General features: G+C 40.1%; 1 protein-coding gene across 3 annotated transcripts in view; it reads right to left on the reverse strand.

Moving 5' to 3' along the window:
• The window catches only part of plxnb1b (plexin b1b), a 204,034-nt gene that overhangs the window by 77,094 nt on the left and 100,004 nt on the right, over window positions 1-26,936 (reverse strand). For all 3 annotated transcript variants that reach the window (XM_039797857.1, XM_039797858.1, XM_039797859.1), the window contains 2 exons: window positions 4,139-4,227; window positions 1,919-3,083 (listed from right to left, as the gene is read on the reverse strand). In XM_039797857.1, coding sequence (XP_039653791.1) covers window positions 1,919-3,073 — 1,155 coding nt within the window. In that variant the 5' untranslated portion in view covers window positions 3,074-3,083; window positions 4,139-4,227. The remainder of the gene's footprint in view (window positions 1-1,918; window positions 3,084-4,138; window positions 4,228-26,936) is intronic.

Raw genomic sequence — 26,936 nt, forward strand, 5'->3', positions numbered from 1 at the left:
TGAGGCCACGCCTACGGTGGGGTACTGATTCAACAAAGTGGGCGTGGCCTATGGGACCCAGGTTTGGATTCACCACTTGCACTAATGTGAGCAACTTCAAATTTACAGTGTATATGTACAATGGTTCATGGACCTCACATACCAAAAAGTACACATATGGACCACTAGGTGGCGCTATAATGACGGCAAGCGTGTTTTTGACTCCCACACTACACATACCACATTAGAAACCCTCGCATCCATGTGTTCCTTGAATCGAGCTGAATCGGATGATATAGGCCACGCCCATTTCCGCTAGGACATTTTTCCGCAATAAGCAAAACCAACTTATTTGAACTCCTCCTAGACCGTGCGACCGATCTGCACGTAACCTGGTAAGAAGCATCTCCAGATGGACCTAACCAAAAGTTATCAAAATAATTTTGCTATGTTAACCTCTGCGCAATTTACCACCAAACAAAATTTCGTAGCTAGCTACCAAAGACGAACTTAAGCATATCTCGGCCAAATTAAATGCTATCAGCAAAAAACTGCTCCGTACCAAATTTGGCGACTATAGTCAACGTAGACCCTTTTACTCAATCAATGTTAATGGGATATTTGCAATGGCAATGTACCACAGACCTTGCAGCTCACACCTCTTGATATTTCCTGACATTTGCCGTTAGGGTTTCACTTTGGGTTCCGCTTTCGCATGCTCCCCGGGTCGTCGGGGGCGACTCGCACCGATGAGGCTTGGACCCCGTCTTAACTGCTTGCTAGCTAGTTAACTAATTAAATCACTCCTCTACAGCATTACATTTGTCTGTTAGAAAAATTCAATTTCATTCTCTCTGATACAAATAACACGTTGCTGGAACTATGGATGCAGCGATCTGATGCCGATATCTAATATTGGGCCGATATTGACTCAAATGGCTGAATCACGTATCGTGACAATGTAGTCTATCTATTCAATTCTATGTTTATATATTACATACATTATATACTGGAATTTTAATTCCTGCTGAAGTTTTGACAATTTTTTAACCAATTCAGTAAATTTACTTACGTACTAGCTATTGGACTGAAAAAGTCAGATTGGTGGATCCCTAGCTGAAATAGGAATAGAACAGGTAGCTTCAGTTGCATGATATAATATTTGGCAGGGGGATGCTCATTCAGTCATTACAGAAAAAACTCACTGTGTTCCACTCTGCCTCATGTTTTTCATTCAGAGAAAGAAAATATACTCCAATATAGAACAGCACAGGGCGAAGAATGAAGGCTGTTACTCTTAGCATGTAAGCTGTTTTTCAGTCATACCCTGTCACACAAACATACAATTACACATACTAACACATGGGAGTAGAGCGCTGTAACTGCTATGTGGTTCAGCATGTTGACCACTGGAGTAAAGTGATGGTTAAGTGACTTGCTCAAGTATATCTCAGTGGTCAGAAACACATAAATTCTAGGACGGTCTAATTGATTTAAACCAAAAATGTATTAGTGCTCATTTGTTCATACTGGATTGTTAGAAAAGCCCAAATACAAATAACTATATGACAAGTACAGGCCTGCAATTAGAGCTGGGCAATATATATTATATCGATATCGTGATATGAGACTAGGTATCGTTTTAGATTTTGGATATCGTAATATGGCATAAGGGACTGTTCGTTATTTATTTTTTGGGGCTTTTCCTTTTATTATAGTGACAGTGGATAGACATGGAAGGGGTAGAGATGGGGGATGACACGCAGCAAAGGGCAGCAGGTCGGATTCGAACCCGCGCCGCTGCAGGACTTAGCCAGCATGGGGCGAACGCTCTTACTGGGTGAGCTAGAGGACGCCTATTTTTAATTTTTTATATAGAAAACTGATAAGCATTAACACAGTCCTACAGAAACAAGCAAATTAAATCTGTTGGACTCACCTCTGGCAGGTTGGCACAGTTGGATTTGACTTCATACTCTATGTAGGCTGCCTCCAGTCCTGCTTCTTTCCCCATCTGTGTGTAGCACAGGTCTCTGGTGGAGTTAATCCTGTAGTCCACGTCCTTAAGGTCAAACATGCAGAGGGCCGAGTCCTCACTGGGCCGAGTTGATGAAGCCAAATGAGTGGAGAAGACACCAAGAAGAACTTCTGACCCTTGGCTCAATTTACTGTCCTTGTTGAGCCCAAGCTGAACAGCTTGCAAGAGGTTGTAAATTTTTCCTGCCCTGGAATGGCACGTCAAGGGAACTTCTACATAGGAGTAATAGGCCTGGTCGTCCAAACACACACGAGAGACGTAGGTGCGATATTCACGTGACTGTGACTTTAGGTCCCGCCTGTAGAAGAGGAAGTATACATGCTGGCGGTGGGCGAATGAGGCTACAAAATGATGGTCATATTCTGAGAGACGGCCAGCCACAGCCAACTTGGCAGTCTCTTCGTAAGAAAAGATGGGTTCCTGGGCAAGGTTTCGTGTGGAAATAGGTGGGTGGCTGCTGGTGTAACCCCGCCCAACAAACAGAACTGGCTGCCTGTCAGGATGAGAGCGAACCACCAGTCCCACAGTGCTAACATTGGGGTGGTTAGCTGCTACGTATTGAGTATCCACCGGCCTCTCTGTAGAGAAAAGTACCACATCCACAGAATCCAGACTACGTTTCTGGCAGATTCCTTGGTTGACGCTCCCGCAGGTAATAAGTTCCATGGAATACGGGTCGACCAGCAGGAGCTTGTTGTGGTTGCTGGTGACCCTAGCCTGGGGGCAGTTGCTCTCAGTTACAGGAGGTAAACACTCCCGACTGTCTGTGACTGGTCCAGTGTCATCCTGAAGTTCAGGTTGGAGAAACTGATCCAACTGGAACAAGTGATCTCGGGCCCCGACGTAGACCCGACTCACACTGGGGTCAGGATGCAGGGCCAAGTGCTCAAACAGAGTGTCATTCCGGATAAAGGTGGGATAAAGACTGGAGGGGGAGGACTTTGATCCTTGGACAACACCACTAGGTAATGAGGTGAAGGGCCAGCCGACAGCTAGCAGCAGGAGAGACAGCAGCGTTTGGACTGCTGAAAGACGACGCACCATCCCCGGAAGCATGGCAATAGAGCTGAGGTACAGAAGACAGGACAGGTTGTTAGAAAGAATGTCTGTGTTCACTAGAAAAGGGGATCTCAAATGTTTTCATGTAACAGACCTCCAAACGGATATATTATGCCATGGATCCCCATATGATCACACATTTAGTTGCAGAAACCCTTTTTTTGTTTGTTAATTTAGTATTTATTAAAGTCGCCATTTCTTGCATCAAGCATTGGAAGCAGAAAGCATCTTTTGTAAAAGTATAACAAGATCATCTGCATAAAGAAGGGCACTCACATTCTCCTTATCACATCTCACTGCACATTCTAGTTGTTTAATAACATTAACCAAATCATTTATGTAAACTGCAAAAAGTGTTGGTGAGAGGAAATCACCCTGCTTAACCCCACTTGGAGTTGAGAACCACCCTTCATTAAATCATTTACCCTGACACAAGCTTCTGGATCTCCATAAATTTATTTGAACAGGTTATAATATTGATCATTTACTCCAGTTTCAAGTAGTTTGTACACTGAGAGGTCAAATGCTTTCTGGAAGTCTCTATAACAAACAAAAGTATGCAGGCCCTTTTTCAATGTATTTGAAATCACTGTACAGGTTGTGTATAATATATGGTCAATGCAGGCCCTTCCTTTCGTAAATCCATTTTGCTCTTCAGCCAACATATTTGTAATCTCAATAAAGCTAGTTAGTCTTTCATTTAGTATAGAGGAGTATAGTTTGTATACTTTACTCAATAAACTAATTCCTCTATAATTTAGGGGTACTCTAGGATCTTCCTTGTGAGATTTTACTATAGGATTTATAATCGATCTATACCAGAGGGTGGGCAAGATTCCAAAAATAAAACAGTTTTTAAACAGGCCATGCAGAATCTGCAGCAGTTTCAGAGATCTTAAAACTTTGATAGGTATATCTTCAATGCCTATGGCTTTTCACAACTTTGCTTAATATAATGCATTTTGGACCTCTTCCATTGTAATTTCAGCATTTAGATCTTCGTTGCTATAGCTCTCTATTTGTGCCATGTCATCTTCAATGTCAACTTCATCAGCTCCTCACCATTGGTTTCCAGTGCTGTTTTACAGAGGCATGTCCCCTCTTGACCTCCCAGCAGTTCGGGTTTAAAAACACATCCTTCTGGACACAACCTGTAACACAAAGGAAACAGAATACACATCAGTATACTCTCTACCAGGGATTCTCGAAGTTTTGATGCATACAAACATAGACTCTGACATTCAAACACCTTGTATATTTTTTGGCATCACTGCAGTCCATTAAGAGTAATTGTACCTATTGAAATTCCTGTCAGGCCTATGTCTGACTGGTTACATCCGTTTTTGGGTGTGAAAAGCCCTCAGCAGAGGCCAAGTCAAGTAGTGTCAGTCCAAGAGGGCTTTCAGTGCCACACACACACTCTGGCCCAGTATACAATCCTCCCTCATTGCTAAGATACAAGGTACAAAACCCTCCCGGCCAGAAAAACAAGTTGATGGGAGGTAAAAGAAGATGGCATGAGAACCTTGGGGTAGAGTTCCCTTGTTTGATCACTTGAATCCGTGGTTTCACGCTTACTTTGTGAAATATTGTAATATTTAGCAGTCAGTTATGACACAAAATTCTCCTTTGCACTACATATACAGTAAATCCTACTCTTTCCTGCTCATTATCTCCTTCTTCTTTCTATCCACCTCTCCTCCTCCATCGCCTCCCTATACACTCACACTCTATCACTGGCACAGAAGCAGGATTCTCTCTTCCAGTGGGCTTATCCAAAGGGGAGGTTGGGAAAAAAAAAGACAGACAGACTGAAAAAGACACTATTCACCCCACTGAACAGACCGATCCTCACCAAGTACACACACACACACACACACACACACAAACAAACACACACACTCTTTCGCTGCCACACTAAAGGTATTAAAAGCTTGCTTTATAAGTGGCAATCTCCTGTATGTGGGAATGAGGGTAAAGGCCTGGCAAGAGGCCAAAGATGAAAAGATTACATTTACTAGAGCACAATAATTTTGATCATTGTTGTATATACTTTATACGATATACTACTACTATCATCAAAAAAGTCAATTAAATCAAAACTCCTCAGCAGGCTGATCTAGAATCTTGCTCCTTATGAGGTCATAAGGAGCAAGGTTACCGCCCCTTTCTCTGCTTTGCCCGCCCAGAGAATTTGGCCCACCCATGAGACAGAGACATCATGGCTTTCAAACGAGCAAAGTGGCAGTTGGTCAAGGCCACACCCCCACACTCCACCTCAATAGCTACAGACACAGAAATGGCACATACTAAGGAAAGCTCATTGTGGGACTGGCTCTAGTGGCTGTAATTCTGCACCAAGGCTGAATTTTGGGAAAAGACTTTAGATACAGCATTAGGGGACCACTAAGACCTATATAAAAGCATCCAAAGAGCACCACGTCATGGGACCTTTAACAAATACAGTGCTTCTCCTGTTCCCTCCTCTCGGAACAGTGTTGAATTTGAGCACACGGTTGTCTTCTCCAATAACTCTCAACATTTGCAGGCTGTCACTGTACTCATCTAAGAGTAATAGGCCAATCAAGTCCTCATCCATCTTATTTTGCTATTTGCTGAAAGCTGCAAATCAAAGAACTACAACTACAAAAACTACAGTAAACTGGGCTGACATCACTCCGAACCAATCTCATTTGGAAGCGCTTTCCTGCAGTGAATAATCCAATCAGGCTCAACTTGAGACACGTGAGAACAAGAGAATGGACTTTTGATTCAATTCTCCAACGTTAAAAATCACATTTCGTCTATGAGTGGAAGTCTTTTTTTCTGGTGACTTCAGCAAGCCAAAAAGGTACCAGTTTGATGAGAGGAGAGATCAGGAAATGTTTGCCTGTAATTGCTTTATCTAAATGTTCTTTTACTTTTAAGTAATTGTCTCCACCTTGTTCCAGCACTGTTTGCAGAAATGGTGATTTAACTCTGTTCACGTGATAGAGCAGGTATTCCAACAAAACACACATTTTGACAAATAGAGTGTGGTATATGAAGGACGCACAAGAAATAATCATACTATGGAGTTATATTACTATCATAAGTCAAGAGCGCATTATTTCAATTTGAGAGCATTTCTCACTGATATTAAATTCAGATTTTTTGCTCTCACACTCAAATAGTCACTGCTCGTGCTTGGATTTGCTCTGCTTTCACTCAAACTTTCTGCTTGGACTCAGATATGTTGTTGTTTGGACAGATTTCCTGCTCTCAGCTTTGAACCTTCTCCTCGCACTCAGGCTGATTCTGCTCACTTGCAAAGTTTCTGCTCTCGGATTTCTCCTGCGCGCTTGGATTTTTTTGTGTTATAACCCTGTCAAAAGTCAACAACCAATAGAATGCCAGCTGTAGTGTTGACCAATGAAATGATCCCAACCCCGTTGAGGGTGCGTTCGCTTTACTTTAGAACGTCTGTTGAGGGCGGCTGCACTGTAACCTGACTGTAAACAAGTTTATATATCCCCGCGCCGTTTATAGCTTTATTATAAGTATATGTCAACAATGTGCACAGAATGTTCGACTGCACCCATCAGGAAACGGGAGAAAGCTTTGAAGTGGGACGTATGAAGTTATGTCCACAACTACGAGGGTGAGTAACATAACTTAAGCACCTAGCTAGCTAGCTAGCTAGCATATGGCGCTAGCATATAGCCTAGCTTGATGTCCACAAACAAATAGATGTTCTTTATTGTATAGCTAGCTAGATTGAACGACATATGACGGACAGTATGTGTATATGTGATGACCCTACTTTGTGTTTTTTCCTCGTTTGGTTAACCATGTTCCTGGGATTTGGCTAATTTCATGTTAGAGCCAGTAGTAAAACCTAAACTGTAATATAACTGAAAGAACACAAGAAACTGGATTGTTTGTGTCAGTTTTTGCATCACTGTTGTGTGTTGTTCATCAGAATTTAGTCTTCATTCCTTCATATAACATTAGTTTGAAAATGGATTCATGGCAGTCTGTATAAAACGTTGTAATGTTAAGTTCAATTTTATCACTATAATAAAAACAGATCTAGAAATGATATGGTTTCTTATTTGCTCCTTAAATAGCAGTTATTTGTTTAATTAATACAAAGCAAACTGAACTGAAAAAACAAGTATTTTGTTTTACTTTCTTTTCATCCAGGTGGGGCTGAGGGGCTTGACCCCTGTTGATCTGTGTGTGTCATATCACCAACCCATGATAGCTAGAATTCACTCTGCTACTCCAGATCTACCTGCTGGATGGCTGGCTACAGACTACAACCATCTGCTCCAGATCTACCTACTGTATGGCGGACTACAGACTACAACCATCTGCTCCAGATCTACCTACTGTATGACTGGCTACAGACTACAACCATCTGCAAGTTTTGTTTGTAGTGAACATCATCAACAGCTGCACTTAAAGTCTCTTGGGTTCATATGGGACTTGGTTGTTCTCCATACTGCATTAAACACTATATTATTTTTTGGTGTTGTTATATTAGTACAGACAACAGTAAGTATCATTACTTAATCACAGTATATATTATTCTGGTGTACACTGTTGACTTGACTCCATGCTATTGACTATACTTTAGCTTGCCACCTCATAACTTTACCTTAATTGCTCTTGTATAGTTAATTTATCTTCTACTAGTTGTAAATACCTCCTATTTAATTGAATTATTCTTAATTCGTGTTGCCATACCTGAATCATCCCTCTTGTGAACACTAGGCTTATCTTATCTTTATTCATAACCCTGCTCACAAACTCACCTGAACGTGGGTCATCTGTTTGCCAATATCAATGTTCCTGCTACAGTAAATCCTATAGGCACATTGTACTGCTTCACCGTAGTATGAATCATACACTTTTAAGGTTTTGTGTCAAATATTGTGAAATTTGTTATGAATTACTCATTGTTTTGACAAGGTAAATTAAAGCTATTTACCAAGTGTCAGCTCTGGTAAATTTAATTGTACGGTTGTTGTTTTTTTTATAAATGTTATGGAACATGAAAAAACAATTTGCCTTGATCAGGGTTTTAATTTGTTGCAAATGTGAACATGGTTTTAATAATCTGTATCTTATTGCTCTGAAAAACTACAATGATTTAAGAAACATCAGTGATACTTATCAACATTTATTGAATTGATTGAATATATGGGCAGACATTACAGGCACCTATTCATGTCAACAGAGAAAACAATAATTTGTTCTCTCTTTTATCACTTTGATTATACGCTGATGGTGCAGAAAAGGGTGAAGTCCTTGTAGATCTCTGGCACTTTGAGGACAGACCGATCCAGGAACTCTCCACTGTTGTCTTTGTATAGTATGCTCCTATTAAAGACAGATTCATAGACATCAACACGTAATATATTAGGTGTACATAGCTTGCTTTAACATCATTACTATCTTACCTTACCTTCTCTTCTCTGATTTGGTTTTGTGGACATCAGTAATTTTCTCTCCCAGGCCTGGTTGTGCACCCTGTGAATTTAAACAAGAAACATAAATGATAAGTGTATGTAACATGATTTTACTATTATATTATTATCAGACTTGCCAACCGTCTTGGTTTGTGCTACTGCTGCCTGTCCTCTGCACACAGGTGAGTAATGTTCTGACTGGCACAGGTCCATGCACATAGTGCAGCTGTGATGCAGCTCAACAGGGGTACTTCAGTCACACCTGGAAGAAGAGAAACAAACAAACAGAATACTTGTTCTTTCTGCTCAGTTTGCTTTGTATTAATTAAAAAAATAACATTTAAGTTGCAAATAAAGCATATCATTTCTGTATCTGTTTTATTAGTGGTGAAATTGTACTTAACAGACATGGTCGGTCCGTGTACTTTTTCGTTCATTCGATTTTCATTTCATAAACAGACTTAAAAAACAAAAAACGAATGGTTATTTGATTTTCGTTTTAAAATACAACAATTGAAATTGAAATACAAGGCATTTTTTTCCTTTTCATGGTCAAAAGGGGTTTGAGAAATTAAAAATATGCTGTGATTTTCATTTTCTATTTCATGTAACAAAAATAAAATCACTCGGAAATAGAAATGAAAAAAGGTTTTTTTTTCATATTCAGAGACCGGATGTTGTCATTTCCAAGGCAACAGCGCCAGCATAGTCTACCAGTGTTGCTTTCAGCCCAGGCTAAAATTACTTTGGAAACCTGTGCTCTTGATAATGCTTGGGGGGGAATTTTATTTCATAATGTCACATGTATTTATTCCCCTCTCCCTGCCTCCCTCTGACTCTCTGTCTCTACCTGCCGCAGACAAACTTCGCAAATCGAACCAGCTGAGGAAACAGACTTTCGGTTCACGGCTGCAACGTTACCGGCACGCCACCGTAACAATCCCAGCAAACTTTCTGTTGCTGATCTGGCAGAGTCACCGGCGGTTCGGGATCAGATCATGGGGATCTGACCTCCGGTGCTGGGTCTATTATAATATTAGCTGCTGTTGCAGCTAGCTAGCAGCTAGCCACCAGCCCTGTGACCTCGGTCCCCACGGTTCGCTCCCGGGTGTTGACTGACTCTGGTCCCGGGGGGGCGGGCGGCGCCCCCCCCGCCTTGGGGGGCTGGGAATCTGCCGCGCTCGTGATTTATTCATATTTTATTTTATTTGCAGATAGTGATATGCTATGATGCACTGATGTCAGGCAGGCTTGCTGCTGCTTTTAGTCTGAGTCTGTGAGATAACCAAACTTCCCTTAAATATAACGTGCATATAAATAGATGGATAAATAAAAGTCCCTCGAAATACATAGTAAAACATACATGTATTTAGGCTATTGAAGTATTATGACTAAAGCCTGTATTTCATGATCTATTTCATAGCCATATGTATATTTATGTAAAGGGGGGCAAAAAACGGAAGTTATAGGCTACAGATTCCCTCAGCTGCAGCCGGGACATTCTAAAACGCTTAATGTGAAAAAGCTTAACTTTAATGTACCTAAACAATGATCAATCAAATATCAGTCAGTTATCAGTCAGATAACGTCCATAACGACTTTGTGTTAGATTTTTTGATCACTGTTTATAAACAGTGATCAAAAAATCGCTTAACGTGAAAAAGCTTAATGGTTAACCACGTTAAGCTTTTTCCTTACAATTTCCCTTAATGAAGCAGAAACCCTTAATGTGAGCTAACGTCCATAATAATTGTACTTTGGGTTAGATTTTTTAGTTTTTCAGTGGTTATGAGGAGCAATATGAGAGAGAAATTTGGTAATCCTTGATCATTGATCATAGAGCAGGTAACGCCAGCTCTGCAGAGTCAGTCCCGGGGAGCGAACCGCGGGGACCGAGGTCACAGGGCTGGTGGCTAGCTGCTAGCTAGCTGCAGCAGCAGCTAATATTAGAATATTAGACCCAGCACTGGAGGTCTGATCCCTATGATCTGATCCCGAACCCCCGGTGACTCTCTGCCAGATCAGCAAGCTTAACGGCAGCAACAGAAAGTTTGCTGGGATTGTTAACGGTGGCGTAACGGTAACGTTACAGCCGTGAACCGAAAGTCTATTTGCTCCGCTGGTTCGACTCTCTTCGGGTGAAGTTGTCTGCGGTGGGTAGAGACAGGGAGGCAGGGAGAGAGGGTAATAAATACATGTGACATTATGAAATAAAATTCCCCCCAAGGATTATCAAGAGTATAGCTAGCTAGGTTTCCAAAGTAATTTTGGCCCCGGGCTGAACACTGGTGTTAGGCTGGCGCTGTTGCCTTGGAAATGACAACATCCGGTCTCTGAATATAAAAAACAAGCCTTTTTCGTTTCTGTTTTCGAGTGATTTTATTTTTTATATAAAATAGAAAATGAAAATCACAGCATATTTTAAATTTCTCCCATTCCATTTCGACAATGAAAAAGAAAAAACGCATTGTATTTCAATTTCAAATGTCATGTTTTAAAACGAAAATCAAATAACCATTCGTTTTTTGTTTTTTAATACCTGTTTATGAAATGAAAATCGAATGAACGAAAAAGTACACGGACCATGGTCCGTGTACTTTTTCGTTCATTCGATTTTCATTTCCGTGTACTTTTTCGTTCATTCGATTTTCATTTCATAAACAGGTAATAAAAAACAAACGGTTATTTGATTTTCGTTTTAAATCATGGGGATCAGACCTCCGGTGCTGGGTCTAATATTCTAATATTAGCTGCTGCAGCTAGCTAGCAGCTAGCCCTGTGAGCTTGGTCCCCGCGGTTCGCTCCCCGGTGCTGACTGACTCTGGTCCGTCTGCAGTGCTGCGTTACCCGCTCTAGCTGACCTGGGAATCTACCGCGCTCGTGATTTATTCATATTTTATTTTCTTTGCAGTGATATGCTATGCACTGATGTCAGGCAGGCTTGCTGCTGCTGCTTTTAGTCTGAGCCTGTGAGATAACTAAACTTCCTTTGAATATAACGTGCATATAAATAGACGGAATAAATAAAAGTCCCCGGAAATAAATATAAGTAAAACATATGTATTTAGGCTATTGAACTATAATGACTAATGCCTATATATGTATTGCCTCATTTATGTATTTCATGTTCTATTTCATAGCCATATTTATTATGTAAAGGGGCAAAAACGATAGTTATAATCAGTTATAATTAAACAGCAGCCGGGACATTCCGCTTAACGTGAAAAAGCTTAACGTGGTAACTTAATGTACCTAAACAATGATCAATCAGATATCAATCAGTTATCAGTCACATAACGTCCATAATAACTGGACTTTGGGTTAGATTTTTTTGACAGTTTTCAGTGGTTATGAGGAGCAATATGAGAGATATATTTGGTAATCATTGTTTAGGTACATTAAACCACGTTAAGCTTTTTCACGTTAAGCGTTAGAATGTCCCGGCTGCAGTTGAGGGAAACTGTAGTCTATAACTTCCTGAGCGACATTTTCTACAATAAAGAACATCTATTTGTTTCTGGACATCAAGCTAGGCCATATGCTAGCTAGCTAGTTAGGTGCTTAAGTTATGTTACTCACCCTCGTAGTTGTGGACATAACTTCATACGTTCCACTTCAAAGCTTTCTCCCGTTTCCTGATGGGTGCAGGTGAAAGTGCGTCGACCATTCTGTGCACATTGTTGACATATACTTATAATAAAGCTATAAACGGCGCGGGGATATATAAACTTGGTTACAGTCAGGTTACAGTGCAGCCGCCCTCAACAGACGTTCTAAAGTAAAGTGAACGCACCCTCAACGGGGTTGGGATCATTTCATTGGTCAACACTACAGCTGGTATTCTATTGGTTGTTGACTTTTGACAGGGTTATGGTGCGTCTTGTAATCGCGACTAGTAGCTCGAGCGTGATGTCACATCCGTGTCAAAAAACGAATAACCGCGGGTTGTTGCATTCTTTTTGTCACACAATACTACGAGTAGGAGAAAAGATTTGATTTTTGTAACATTTGTAGTAACATTTAGGATTCTATTCACCCAGTTATTGACATATTACACATATATTTCACAGTTTGATACATGAAAATTACATTTGATTAACGTTAACGTTAGGCTACTGCTCTGCTTTCTGCTCAAGACTCGGCTTAAAGCCATTGTTGTCATATAGCAACCGAGCGTCTCTAGCCAATTTCAGCTGCACAAGCTACAAAATAACTAATCAGGTGGTATTTAACTCCTAATAAGACATGCCTATAGGTAGCAGTATACAGCGCTATGTGTACGACTTCTTCATTTGGTTACAACAAAGACAAAAGTGCTTAAAATTGTAGATAACCACAATGTTTACTACGTGTGATGCACGACGTAGCCATCTTTGAAAGTGAGCTAGGGGTCCTCTGAGTTCAGACGACTTGACGAGTCGTAAATACGACCTCGGGGGCGTTCTTTTTGCAACTTCCGGGTCGTAACTCCGGAAAACAACTCGTAAAACGACTTCGGTGGACAAAAAGAATGCACCTTTATAACACAAAAAAAATCCAAGCGCGCAGGAGAAATCCGAGAGCAGAAACTTTGCATTGAGCAGAATTAGCCTGAGTGCGAGGAGAAGGTTCAAAGCTGAGAGCAGGAAATCTGTCCAAACAACAACATATCTGAGTCCAAGCAGAAAGTTTGAGCGCAAGCAGAGCAAATCCAAGCACGAGCAGTGACTATTTGAGTGTGAGAGCAAGGTTTTGAGCGCGAGCAGTGACTATTTGAGTGTGAGAGCAAGAAATCTGAACGTAATATCAGTGAGAAATGCTCTCAAATTGAAATAATGCGCTCTTGACTTATGATAGTAATATAACTCCATAATAATCCTGGTAAATTGGTCATGATGACACATTTTTGACACAAGTGGCATTTTATAACTCATGAAGCAAAGGCTGAATGAGAGCATCAGTCCAAGTATATTTTTTAATTCTAAAAATGTTCCGCTATGCAAATATCTTGGTCACAATTCTTTGAAAAAGAAAGTTGTCATGTGTTTATGTAAACAAAGTAACTATCTGTTGATAAATTATAGTTATCATATGTTTTAAACTCTCAAATATCGATACTGGTGGGTCAGCCTTAGATAGGTCAATAGATATGTTCACCAACCATGTTCCTTTCCTTGCCCTTGTCTTGACAGAATTCAGCTGGTAGCCACATATCCTTTCAGTCGTCCCAATGACTTATTGTTTCATGTTGAAGAAGGCAGGGCCATGTCACAGTGAAGGAACACAGGAGGAAGGTTTCAACAGAGCTTTGAGGCTGGACCAGGCTTTGTTCCCAAAGGAGAGATTATATGTAAAAGCACTTCCAAACTAGTACTAATGTTTTGATAAGACAGAGGCCAGGTAGTTGTGTGACCTGAAGTAGACTGGACCAGCAGGGTAGAATCAATATACGACAAACCTCTACCCACCACAAATGGACTGGAGCTTGAGCTGCAGCCAAAAATACTCAACAAACAACCAAGCATTCCAGAGAGGCACATTCATTTGAGCCATCATCCGCTTCATTGAGTCCAGCCTTTCATTCATTTTCAATTCAACTATCCTATATTCTGGAGGAGGCCGAGAAGGGAGAACAGCAGAGAGGGGGACAGACATTCTGAAGTGAAAACGCTGGCAGAGTGACATTAGTGGACAGAAAAAGGGCTACAGGAAGACAATGGTGCATGGGGGAGACAGGGGTGAGAAAGAGAAGGAAAGAAACGACGAGGGAAATGGCCACAAACAAGTGCTTGCAAGCCTCAGTGCTCACTGAGTACTGATGGAATGTGACTAATGATAATAAGCTAGAGAGAGAGAGAGAGAGAGAGAGAGAGAGAGAGAGAAAGAGAGAGAGAGAGAGAGACACTCATTCAACACCCTCATTCACAGTATGAGGGAGAGCGGTAATAAACCATGTTTCTAATTAGTGACATGATTGTGAGCATAAAGAGACAAACGTGCATGAGCACACACACTCCTATAATGAGAAGTCCCTCCTCTGTACACTTTAAACAAATAAACACGCACACACAGGGAAATAGTGGGACTCAGCGAGGCCTTGAGTGAATGCAGCCATCTGCAATCAGTCACTGCCCTTACATCAACAAACAGTGTTTACAAAGGATGCTTTAGTGGCTAAGAGAGCCTACGGTGTTCAATTACACAAACACTGGCCGTCAGCATCCTCCTACTCCTCCACAACACAACTGTTACTGCTGTGATATATAAACTGTGGAAACCATTAGGGCGACCCTGCAACACCGAGCAGGAAGGACACCGACTTTTGTCCCTCTGGATTCACAGAGACAGAACATATCAGACTATAGAACCATAAGAATGGTTCTGGACGGAGCTAAGTACTGGTGTGATTTATTGTACCATAGTGTCAGGTTTGACAAGTTGTCAACACGTACAGGGGTACTCAATTAAAATTGAGTAGCAAAGTACAAGAAGCCACTGGTTCCAAAAGTATTTGTTTCTATTGTCATTTGAAAGTTTCTTTTAATGATATTCTTAAGGTTCCTCAACATAGAATAATGTAACAATGCTCTAGGTTTATTTTATGACTGTAAGTGTTTAACTACTTAAACTGCACATTTAAGAAATTATAAGTTATGTACCAGTTTGGTATGGTGAATGGCCCTAAATAAAGCAATGCCCATGAGCTTCAACTGCCGTTGCTATGAAGTAGCCGGTCAGAGACCAATCAAAGCTGTAACAAAATTCAGAGCACTTTGTTGTGAATGTATCCAAAACTGACCTAGAATGTGAAAGTGAATTTGTTAGCCCTGTAGTCATAAGTAGTCATAAGAATCCTAAATTATTATTATTATTATTATTTTTTTACTGTGTTACATATTTCTAGCAGATCGTTGGCAAAGGTTTTACAGAAGTGTCATCTGCTCTAGTCAGCGCTTTATAGTTACTTTGAATAACAGACAAACATTGCTTCTGGAGAGGTTTTAGCTGCACACAGCTGTCACTTATAAAGTGTGAGATTTACATTTCTTATAAAAAGATCTGAGTGTGGAAATCAAAACCAATTGCTGGCCCATGGACTGTAAATCATTCTGAATGTATCTGCCTCACAAAATGTGATTTATGATAAAAGATTGTGAGTCAGTATTTTAAAGTTAGAGATAACTGTGCAGAAGTAGCAGTAGTTAAAGGGATACTTCACAGATTTAGCATTAAGCTTTGTATCAGTAGAAACCTGGTAGTATTTTCGAATGCCCGTGCTTCCCTCCCTCATGTCCCCCTGAGACGAGAAATCTCTGTATTGATCTGGAAAAAAGATTTTTTGACCAGAGGCAATGGACTACAGCCAGTAGTAGGAGCTACTTCTGCATGTTTTCAACCCGCCCATAGGGGGTTGGACTGTCGTCTTTCTCTGAAGATTGCTGAAGCAAAACGAACGTCAGCCATATTGAATCCTCGCTAAACAGTAGCTAAGTCTCTCAGCAGCTTTTACAACAATTATGTGCATTCAAACTACCGCACATGTGTACCACCGGGATACATTGGTACAGATCGGAGAATATGCAAGACACTTTATTACAGACGGAATACTCGACACACTACGCGAGCTTCGCCCACCTGATATAGAGACAAGCGGTGTTGCTTGATGCCTCTGGCCGGTAAAGGGACATCATCAGCAGGGAACGTTGAATGAGTGCCGGTGGAAAGATAACACTAGCTGGCTACCTATTCCATCAATCCTGCTTACAAGTGTCCGCTCATTAGACAACAAACTAGACTACATCCAACTTCAACGAAACTCCCAACAAGTTCAGAGACTGCTGTGTTTTTGTTCTAGTAGAAACACTGCTGAACAACAGTGTACCGGACTATCCAGCTACCAGGCCGGCTGCTCTGTCGCCAGGTAAGACTAGTGGAGGTGGACTGTGTTAACACGGACTGCCTGGTGCAGAAATGGGGTGCTTGTATCCACAGGGCTCTCAAGTGTCACGCATTGAGCGTGACAGTCACTCATTTCGGTCTTTTGTCACGCACTCCCGCCACACATTGTATTTCTCACGCGGAAAAACTATTTAAAATAAATTGAATTTGCCGCAGCACCCAAAATTTCTCTGGCCGCACCGCTCTCACTATGGAACCGGCAGGAATCAAGCGCGTCTCCCCTGGAGTTCTTAGTCGAGCCTGCTACTTATCAGCCAATCAAAAAAAAGAAAGGGGCTACACAATAGCCAATCAGAAAATAGCACTATTGTATCTGGGTAAGATTTAATGCAACAGCCAATGAAAAAAAAAAGCATAGAGCAGCGTACAGACACTTCCCTAAACATTCGCTCATTCAGAGACCAGAGACCCAAACAGGGCTCTGTGTCTGTCAGACGGTCTGAGATCTACCGTCTCAGCAGAGCAATCACGTTAATGCACAGCAGAATATTTTCTGAAATATATTGACTATTATAACTTTATTTTTCTCAAAATATCACGACTCCTCCAAAACTCAGATAAAACAGATATATTTTGAATGTGCACAACATTTTGAACATGAGCAGAAATCTTGCTCAAACAATTCTGTTTATCAATTCATTAAAATTAATTAATGTATCATTGACGTGAATAATTGTCATATGCACATTTAAGGAGGTTAAATCCTCAACAAAAGATGCAAAAGAAAAGGGAAGAGTAAATGATGCTAGGCTACATGTGTGCTGACACAGATTTAATTAGGAAAGCTGATCTACAGGAGAATAAATAGATGAAAGCAATACAGAAGGCCTGAGAGCCTTACTGCCATATATTCCATTATGTTTTTATATTTGGATAATAATCTATGTTTACCATTACATAAATATTTCCAGCATGAATTGATTCAGAAAAAGGTATAAATAGGTGCATAAAAATTCACCAGAATGCAGGAAATGAAGAGTTTAATGCTCAAAATATTCTGTGGGAGGACCCCCATACCCCCCCTTATCATAAGTCACCATGCCATGCGGAAATTGAATAAATACTTTGTATTTGGTTGAATTGTCAGTGCCATGTGTCAAATCTTTTCTTTTGTAAATCTGAGCAATTATTAATAATAACAAAAACACTAATAATAATAATATTATTAATGAAACACCCCTACTCCTGCGACTCGTCCAACCCGCCACCAATCTATGATCTTTTTTTTGTGTGTGTGTGTGTGTGGGGGGGGGGTGTCACTCTTGCCTGTCTTCAAAACTTGAGAGCCCTGTATCCAACTAACTGCTGGTGGAGTTTGTGACTGTTAAATACCGACCATTCTACATTCCACGCAAATTTACGGCTGTGTTTATACTCTGTGTTTACAGCCCACCAAGCGCTAATGCTAGTAGCTATGTGTTAGCTGAACTTTACGGAGCATATAATGTGTGTGCACTAAATGTAGTTGTTTTTATATAATGCCGTTTTTATATATTTTAATTGTGTAACCACTTGAGCCACAGCGAAACGTTGTTTCGTGTATGGTTGAAATGACAATAAAACACACTTGAGTTGACTGTCTTACTGTCTGTCTGTCTGTAAACAGTAGGTGTGGCTTGGGAGTATACTCTAAAGCAGCAAAGCAAGTGCATTTTGGGATTTGGTGTCTTTCATCCACATGAGCCAAAAACAAATTTTCTGGCTTTTCTCGGCCTAGCCACCAATTAAAAAAAATAAATAAATAAATAAATAAATCACATTTCTACCACATAAGTGACCCAATTTAAAGATATATTCATCTTTTCAACGGTGAAATATCCCTTTAAGTCTGCCCCATGGAGCTGGAGTGCCCAGCTGGCTGCCTGACAAGAAGTTATTTATAGAAAAACACCCAAAAATCGGCGACCATCTAAAAGAACACATTCCTCCTCGCCTGATGAATTTAAGAGAAAGAATCATCACCCTGTGCTCTCTTCCGGAAAACATCCTTCCAGAAATCAAGACTGAGCCCCTCAGTCTCCCTGATCAGGACCTTTTAAGGGATGGAGTCCCTCAATGAGATGACAGTGGGCTTGTCTCAGTGGTCAGAGGAGAGCCACTCGTTGCTGCAGAATAGCTGGGTGGGTAAAGGAAGTTCCCATGGTTGTTAAATTTTATGGCCCTCAAGAAATCACCCTGGGGTGACAGAGGCTGAGCTTGGAAATATATATATAAGACAGGACGGATATCCGGGTCCCAGGGATCACCTCATAAGTTTGAGTAGGACTCTTTGACCAAAGTGTACATATTGTCTCCTTTTTCCTCATCATGAATCAGTGTTTCTTTGTGTTAAGGTTCTGTTCATTGGGCTGAGGTCACATGTGACAGCAGCCACAAAAGGACAATTCCTGCATTATTTGAGTTTTTTCCTGTTTTACATTTCACTTTTTTCATGTTGACTGACAGTTTTTTTCATTTTCACATAATCCAACATTTCACGCTCATCAACATTCATTCAAAACATAGCAATTAAGAAATGATTAAAGAAAATAAGTTAACATTATTTTTTGATATTCATACTCACGTTCAGGAGCACAACAGCCAAGATAAGACCGCCTTTTTCAAAATGAAACTTTAAATAAAGGCTAAGCTGTACCTCTTTGATGACACTGGGATCTGCCTTCTGCCTCATCATTCAAGTCAGTAGACAAACCAAAACAAGATGTTTCTACCTAGAGTCTAGAATCTAGGAAATAAAATATGACAATACAATTTAAAGACAATAACATTATCCCACTTAAAATTTCAAATAGTGTCTTCTTTTTATTGCCAGCAGTGTCAAAATATCAGACAGATAAGAAATGAGCAACAACTTCAATCACGCTGCAATAGTCCTTTGTGTCATGCCACATGATAAAGGGGCATGTCTGTGGTGGAATTAAATGTTAAGGGGCATAAATGGGAGCAAGTAGCAAGTCATCAGGGCTATCATAAAAAGTCACAGCTGCCAGACAGGAAGCTATTAAATCTGTAGAGTTTATCTGGATCGTAACTTAGATGCAGACAGGTGCGGCTGGCAGCACACACATCATAAAGTATCTAAAGCAATAACGTTTGAATGCACTCAAGCAGAGAAGCTATGGGATTATTTTTGTGACTTTAATTCCAAGCAAAACTTCTCAAGTATCAAAGAGGCGGGTCTTACAGGGGTGTGTACCCATTGGCTAATGAGTTTTTGGAGTGCTCTTGAGTGACAGCTCAGTGCCTGCCTGCACCTGACGTTTCAATGCAGCTAACGTTAGACTTTGGAGGACACACAAACCACTCCACAGCAGATTCCTACAAGAATAATAAAGTGTAAGCAAAGAATTTCTAATATAGGAAGAAGTTCCACTCCCTCGTTACTTCCGGTTTCTGAACTGTTTGCAGTTCCACCAGAGTTCCATATAGGGGGCGCTCACAGGCCAGTGCAGAATGAATGGGACTCTATGGAGCTATACCCCTCAAAACCCACTTTTCTCAGGATATAATTTTTTGTCTAGTAATTTGAATGTTGCATTCGAAAGGGGAGGCTAAGAAAATACACACTGCTGTGTGTTAGATTTTTTTAAAGTCGCTTTTTTGTTCTAAAAAGCCTTTTAAAATGTCAATGGCGTCATACACATATACGGCCAGAGATACTGCTTTACGGTGAGCTCTGAGTTGCTTCCTTTGTTCTCTCGAGGCATCGACAACACAGCTAACAGGTAAGGCTCTCCCTGTTAATACATGCTAGAAAGAGGTTTGCTAATGTTTTAAAGACCACACCGAAAAATTCACTCTGATATTCAGGCTCTGCTTCGGATGCCGTCAAGCGGGATCTCCGATCGTAATCACTCCTTCACTGACCAATCAGCATTCATTAGCAGAATGCTAGCGTGTTATGGGCTACAACGACTCACCCTGTAAGAAATCAAAAGGACGTAAGTACTCGTTCATTCAACTTTCGACCTATAACCCATGTTGAACTTGCAAAAACTACAATCAAATCTGAGGTTTCTCAACGACAATCAGGCGAAAGAGCTGATTTTTTCTCCACCTTTCCTGTCAATCTAGAGCTGTACATAACATAAAAGGCAAAAAACCTGATGATCCTTGCTCTTTCCTGAAAGTATTAGTTAGGTTTGTATCAGAGAACTAATATGTGTGGGAGTGTTTCTGATTGGTGTTTGTTGCAGATGTGCTGTGTACACATGCATGGTGGAACCTCGAACCTCTGCATCACAGTGTGTGTGTGTGTGTGTGTGTGTGTGTGTGTGTGTGTGTGTGTGTGTGTGCGTGGGTGCTCGCCCACAGCAGTCACTGTGGATGGCAGCTGAATTATTCACAGAATAGAAGGGTGGGGACACACAGCTTATCATTACCAACCTAACACACTGAGACACACTCTTGGAAACTGCATTTAACTTCTTGTGAGTGGTTTAGAGAGTTCAAAAATGATAAAACATGACAGCAGGAAGAGACTCTAGCCAGAGGTGGAGCCTTGATGTCAGAAGTGAAACACAAGAGCAGAATGGGCTCTGAGGATTGAAACATTAGAGGGGGACACCATATTGATATGTGACACCAATAAAACAAACAGGGAAACTCTATGAAAATAAGCATTTCTACGTCATCAGCAGGAGGCACGGAGCACGTTAGCTGCTGAAGTAAAACTCAGTGTATAGCTCTGCTGTTCCACCAGGAGCTCGGTGGGCAGGGCAGCAGTTATCCAGAGGCAAATTAGTCAAACACAACCTTTGGCATTGGTTTTCTCTGGCTCTGCCCACAGCAGATCATGGGCCAATTATGGACACAAGTGCATGGCTACTAGCCTTGCTGGGCCAAGTATGCTTCCACAATGTCAGCCATCTTGTGCCTACATAAGTGGAAAACGAGGACCAGTTGACTGGTTAGTATGTATCATGATTTTTTTGTGACGATTTTCAAAATTGATTATTTTCCCCAGAATCAAATAATTTTTTTCTTCCAATGATTAACCTAACTATTTTCAGTTTATATGATACCGCTGACAGCGACTACATCATATCCGTTTCCAGCAAAACAGACGGAAGTAGAAAAGCAGAAAATCCATGTTATGTACTTCTTTATAACAGTGCAGTTCATTGAGTCAGCTCCTCCGAATTTTCCAAATAGACTTAATAAGAAAGGTGGTGGAGTCGCTATTTTGTTTAATGACTCATTTAAATGTACGAAATTATCTTAGAGCAATTTTGCTAGTTTTGAACATGTGGCTCTTCAGCTGAGGTCCTCTCCTCAAGCTATATTTCTTAATATCTACAGGCCACCTAAATACTGTGCAGCCTTTTTTGAAGATTTTGCTGAACTGCTGTCCAAGGGTCTGAACATTTCCAATGTTGAGGTGACTGATGTTGCTTTATCTGACCATTCCTGTCTTTTCTTTAATGGCATTTTCTCTCTAAAAAAAAAAGTGTTCAAACAAAGGTAATCAAAAAACAGTATATCACTGAGAACACCAGTGAGTCATTTGTTCAAATTTTCTCCTCCACACCTGCTCTTTCAGGGGTCTCAGTCACCGAGCTTGTAGATAATTTTAATTGTAAAATTACAAAAATGATTGATGCCATTGCCCCCATTAAGGACAAAACTGTCTCTTTTAAAAATAAATCTCCATGGAGAAATGCCACATTGGTAAGAGCAGAAAAAAGGGAGTTCCGAAAAGCTGAACGTATATGGCGAAAAAGTAATCTCCAGGTCCATCATGAGTCCTATAAAGAGAGACTTCACATTTATAACTTTGAACTAAGGAATGCAAGGGACTCCTTCTTCTCTGACATTATTGCTAGAAACAATAATAACTCACATACTTTATTTGCTACTGTCGATAGACTAACAAACCCTCCAGTACCAGTAAAATCTGAATTGTTATCCGCTAAAGCCTGTAACGAATTTGCCTCCTTCTTCACAGATAAAATTGAGAAAATTAGACAGACAGTTAATGCGTCCGTATCAAGCACAGGTCCGGTGTTGTCACAGAGACCAAGCAATATAAATTCCATTATGACACAATTTCATATGATCAACCACAATAACCTGGAGGACATTATACAACAATTAAAAACCTCCTCCTGTTGCCTCGATATTTTACCAACAAATGTTTTTAAAAATGTTTTAAACTGTTTGGCTTCAGATCTCCTACATATTATAAACACATCTCTTCTTACAGGTATTTTCCCAGAGGCCCTAAAAACTGCAGTCATCAAGCCTCTTTTAAAAAAGAACAATCTAGACACATCACTAATGAGCAACTATAGGCCGATATCAAACCTTCCATTTTTATGTAAAATCATTGAAAAAGCATTTTTTCGACAACTCACCCTTTTTTTTGTCAGTAAACAACAATTTTGATGCTTTCCAATCAGGTTTCCGACCACACCACAGCACTGAGACGGCTCTTGTAAAAGTCTTTAATGACATCCACTCTAACACAGATAGTGGCAAAACCTCAGTCTTGGCGTTACTTGATCTTAGTCGACCATGACATACTACTAGATCGACTGAAAAACTGGGTTGGCCTTTCTGGATCAGTTCTTAACTGGTTTGAATCATATCTAAAGAACAGAGACTACTTTGTGTCTATAGGCGATTATGTATCTGAGCGTAAAATTATGACGTGGAGTTCCCCAAGGTTCAATTCTGGGACCTCTCCTGTTCAACATCTACATGCTTCCATTGGCTCAGATTATGGAAAACACAACATGGCATCATGACTTTGCGTAAATATATACGCCACTTTCATAAAGCCAAATGGCGTGTTATTTTACGCCATTTTCAGCTATCCACGTGTATGATACACGCTGGAAACAGCTGATGTAAACAGACCCACCACGTGGCCTCGCCACGTTAAGGCGTATATTGCGGCGAACGCTAATGTATTATTGCGAAACAACGCTACACGCCTGTCAAGAAAAAAAAAAAATGGTTGAGTTTAGTAAAAGAACACAGGTAAAGGCTTTAGTAACAAAACAGTGACAAAAACACGGAAAATAACGACTAAAACACGCTTACGACAACAACAAATGGTTGGGTTTAGGAAAGAAACATTGGGTAAGGCTTATTAAAAACAAAAAATTAAAAACAAAAAACGGCAAAAAACGGCCGAAAAATCGCCACACGCAGGGCGCGAACCCGGCTCTCCCAGGTGAAAGTCCTGTGTTTTACTCATCCGCCACCCCAGCCTACCTCCTTACCAAATCCCCCGTTCCTTTATACCACTCGCTACGGTGGAAATGGACTCGCAATATAGGCCAATGGCGGACGATTTGCGTTGATATACACGCAAAAATGCGATTATGCGTCTTCATAACACGCAAAAACGGATAACAAATTGGCGTGTCATACATACGCCAATTCATGAGATCAGTCTGGAAAACAACAAGATAAATCACCATAGCTATGCTGACGACACACAACTTTATATAACTTTAACGCCAGGGGACTATAGTCCAATACGAAAACTGACTAATTGCATTGAACAAATCAACAACTGGATGTGCCAACATTTTCTTAAATTAAATGAAGAAAAAACTGAGGTGGTTGTTTTTGGAGCAAAAGAAGAGAAACTGAAAGTCAGTGCACAGCTTCAAACGGCCCTGTTAAAAACAACAGACAAAGCAAAAAATCTTGGTGTTGTCATGGACTCTGACCTGAATTTTAACACACATTAAGACAATAACAAAATCAGCCTATTACCATTTTAAGAATATATCAAAGATTAGAGGACTTATGTCTCAGCAGAATTTGGAAAAACTTGTCCATGCTCTTATCTTTAGTAGACTTGACTACTGTAACGGCGTCCTTACAGGTCTTCCTAAAAAACTTTATGCTCCACATATCTGGAACAAAATACCAGAAAACTGCAGGTCCGCCCCAACTCTCAGCTCTTTTAAATCAAGGCTGAAGACCTTTCTTTTTGATGATGTTTTTTGTTAACTTTTTTTTTTTTTTAAGATTTGTCTGTTGTTGTGATTTAAGTTCTTACAAGATGTTAATGGTGTGTAGGAAGGATCTACAGATACATTGATACACCATTGATATTGATACATTGAAAGTCGTATTTTACAAAAGGAATATACACAAATGTATAACCTTACAGACACACCGTACAAGGATGATGATTTTCAATTTTTTAACATCAGAAGAGAATATAAGAAAAAAGAAAGCTAAATAAATAAAATCTATACAAAACAAAAACACAAATATTACACAAACTGTTCCCCCCACCCTTTTCCCTTGTATGGTTCTCAGTTTCCTTTCATTTATATATCTAAACAGTCTATATACAGTTTATACATACACCCATCTGTATACATACATACCTACTGTATATAAATCTACATATTACTCACAACAAATGCATCAATGAGGAAGTTATACTAGATAAGCCTGCAGAGGGCTAATTTGAAGCCAGTCCATGAGGGTTCATAGTAGCACGGTCAGCCAAGTCCAGAGAAGGCAGAATGTCTGTGAAGGGGCCCCAGATTTCTCTAAAGGCTGCATGCTTTCCTCTCACATTATATAATATCTTTTCGGTTGTGCAGTAAGACACAAGCTCATTAATACAATATCTTACTGATGGTGAATTTTCAGATTTCCAGTTGATCAGAATACATTTTTTTACTGCAGTGCTCGCAAGTAAGATAAAGTATTTTTTGTAGTAGTTTACATTAATAGAGCTTGTGTCCCCCAGGATCCATATTTTTGGGTCCTGTTCAATTTGACTTCCTATTACCCTTGAGGTTAGTTCAATTACACGTTTCCAAAATTCTTCTATCATTGGGCAACTCCATAGCATGTGTATAAGATCACCATTGGTCACTTTACATCTCTGACATTTGGAGGAAATGTTGCTGTCAATTTTATGTAATCTGTAAGGGGTGTAGTATGTCCTATGAAATATATTAAATTGAATTTGCCTGTGTTTTGTGGCGGTTAGCACAGTCTGTGCTTGTTCCAATAGATAATGCCAATCTGCCTCCTCATAAATACAGCCTAGGTCTTTTTCCCATTTCCCTTTTGTAGATGTTTTATCATAAACCGGTAACTTTCCATTGATGATACCATATAAAGAAGATATTATTCCTTTCGTTGATCCGTGTAATTTGTTACATAAGTGTGTTTCAAGAGGAGTTTCTTTTGGGATATATGGGAACGTTTCTTTGGATATCTCCTTAACCCAGTCTCTAATTTGTAGGAATCTGAAGAAACTATCTTTGGGAAGGTAGAATTTTTCATTTAGTTGTTGGAAGTTAGCAAATGTATCATTAATGTATAAGTCAGCAACTGTTTGGATTTCTCTTTCCCTCCACCCTCGCAACACTGAGTCAGCTATGTGGTGTGAGAGGTTGGGATTACCCCACAAAGGTGCCTTTCTAAGAAAAGAAATATTTGTGTCGAGAAGTGAGTGAGATTCTTGCCAAGCAGCAAATGTGTTCAGTATTACTGAGTTGTTTGTGAGAGTGGCTAAACATTTTGTTGTGCCTATGAATGGAATATCCTTTAAAGGAATAGACTTCATCTCATGTTGTTCTATTGGGACCCATCTAACCTCACTGTTGTCTGCATGCAGCCAGATCCAAATCGATCTGTACTGGGAAGCAAGATAATAATTCCTAAAATTTGGTAAGTTGAGTCCTCCCCTTGAATATGGAGCCTGTAGAGAGATGAGTTTGACCCTAGGGTTTTTTCTTTGCCATATAAAAAGGAGTAAAAATTTTGTTAAGCTCTTTGAAGAAACTCTTGGGAACATTCATTGGGAGACATAATAGGTAAATAAACTTAGGCAAAATGTTCATTTTGATAGTATTAATTCTGCCTATGAGAGACAGTGGACGATCAATCCATCTTTGAAGGTTACATTTGGTTTGTTCCAATAGTTTTATATAGTTCTGTTTAAAAATATGCTCATCCGATTTACCAATTTGTATACCCAAATATTTGAAACCAATGCTACACCATTTTAATGGGTCAGTGAGAGCTCTAATATTATTGTCCTGTATATTTAGTGATCTCGCTTTTAGTGTAATTTACATTGTAACACAATTACATTGTATTATCTTAGGTATAACATCTTCCAGTCTGAGAGCAATTAGTTTGGATAGTATCTTATAATCTGCATTTAAGAGGCTGAGGGGTCTGTATGAGTCACATTTCTGTTTGTCCTTGCCCGGTTTTGGAAGCAGTGTGATTGTTGCGAATTCCAATGAATCTGGTAATTTTTTATTTTCTAGAGCTTCTTTAATCATGTTTGCGAGTGGCGTTAATAATCTTTTTGAAAAGGCCTTATAATACTCGAAAGGAAAGCCGTCTGGGCCGGGAGTCTTGTTATTTTGTAAAGAATTAATGGCTTGGAGTACCTCCATTTCTGATGTATCTGCATCCAGCAGATCTCTATCCTCATCTTGTAATTTGGGGAGGGTTATTCCATC

The sequence above is a fragment of the Perca fluviatilis genome, chromosome 4 (assembly GCF_010015445.1).
Source record: "Perca fluviatilis chromosome 4, GENO_Pfluv_1.0, whole genome shotgun sequence".
Taxonomy (NCBI): domain Eukaryota; kingdom Metazoa; phylum Chordata; class Actinopteri; order Perciformes; family Percidae; genus Perca; species Perca fluviatilis.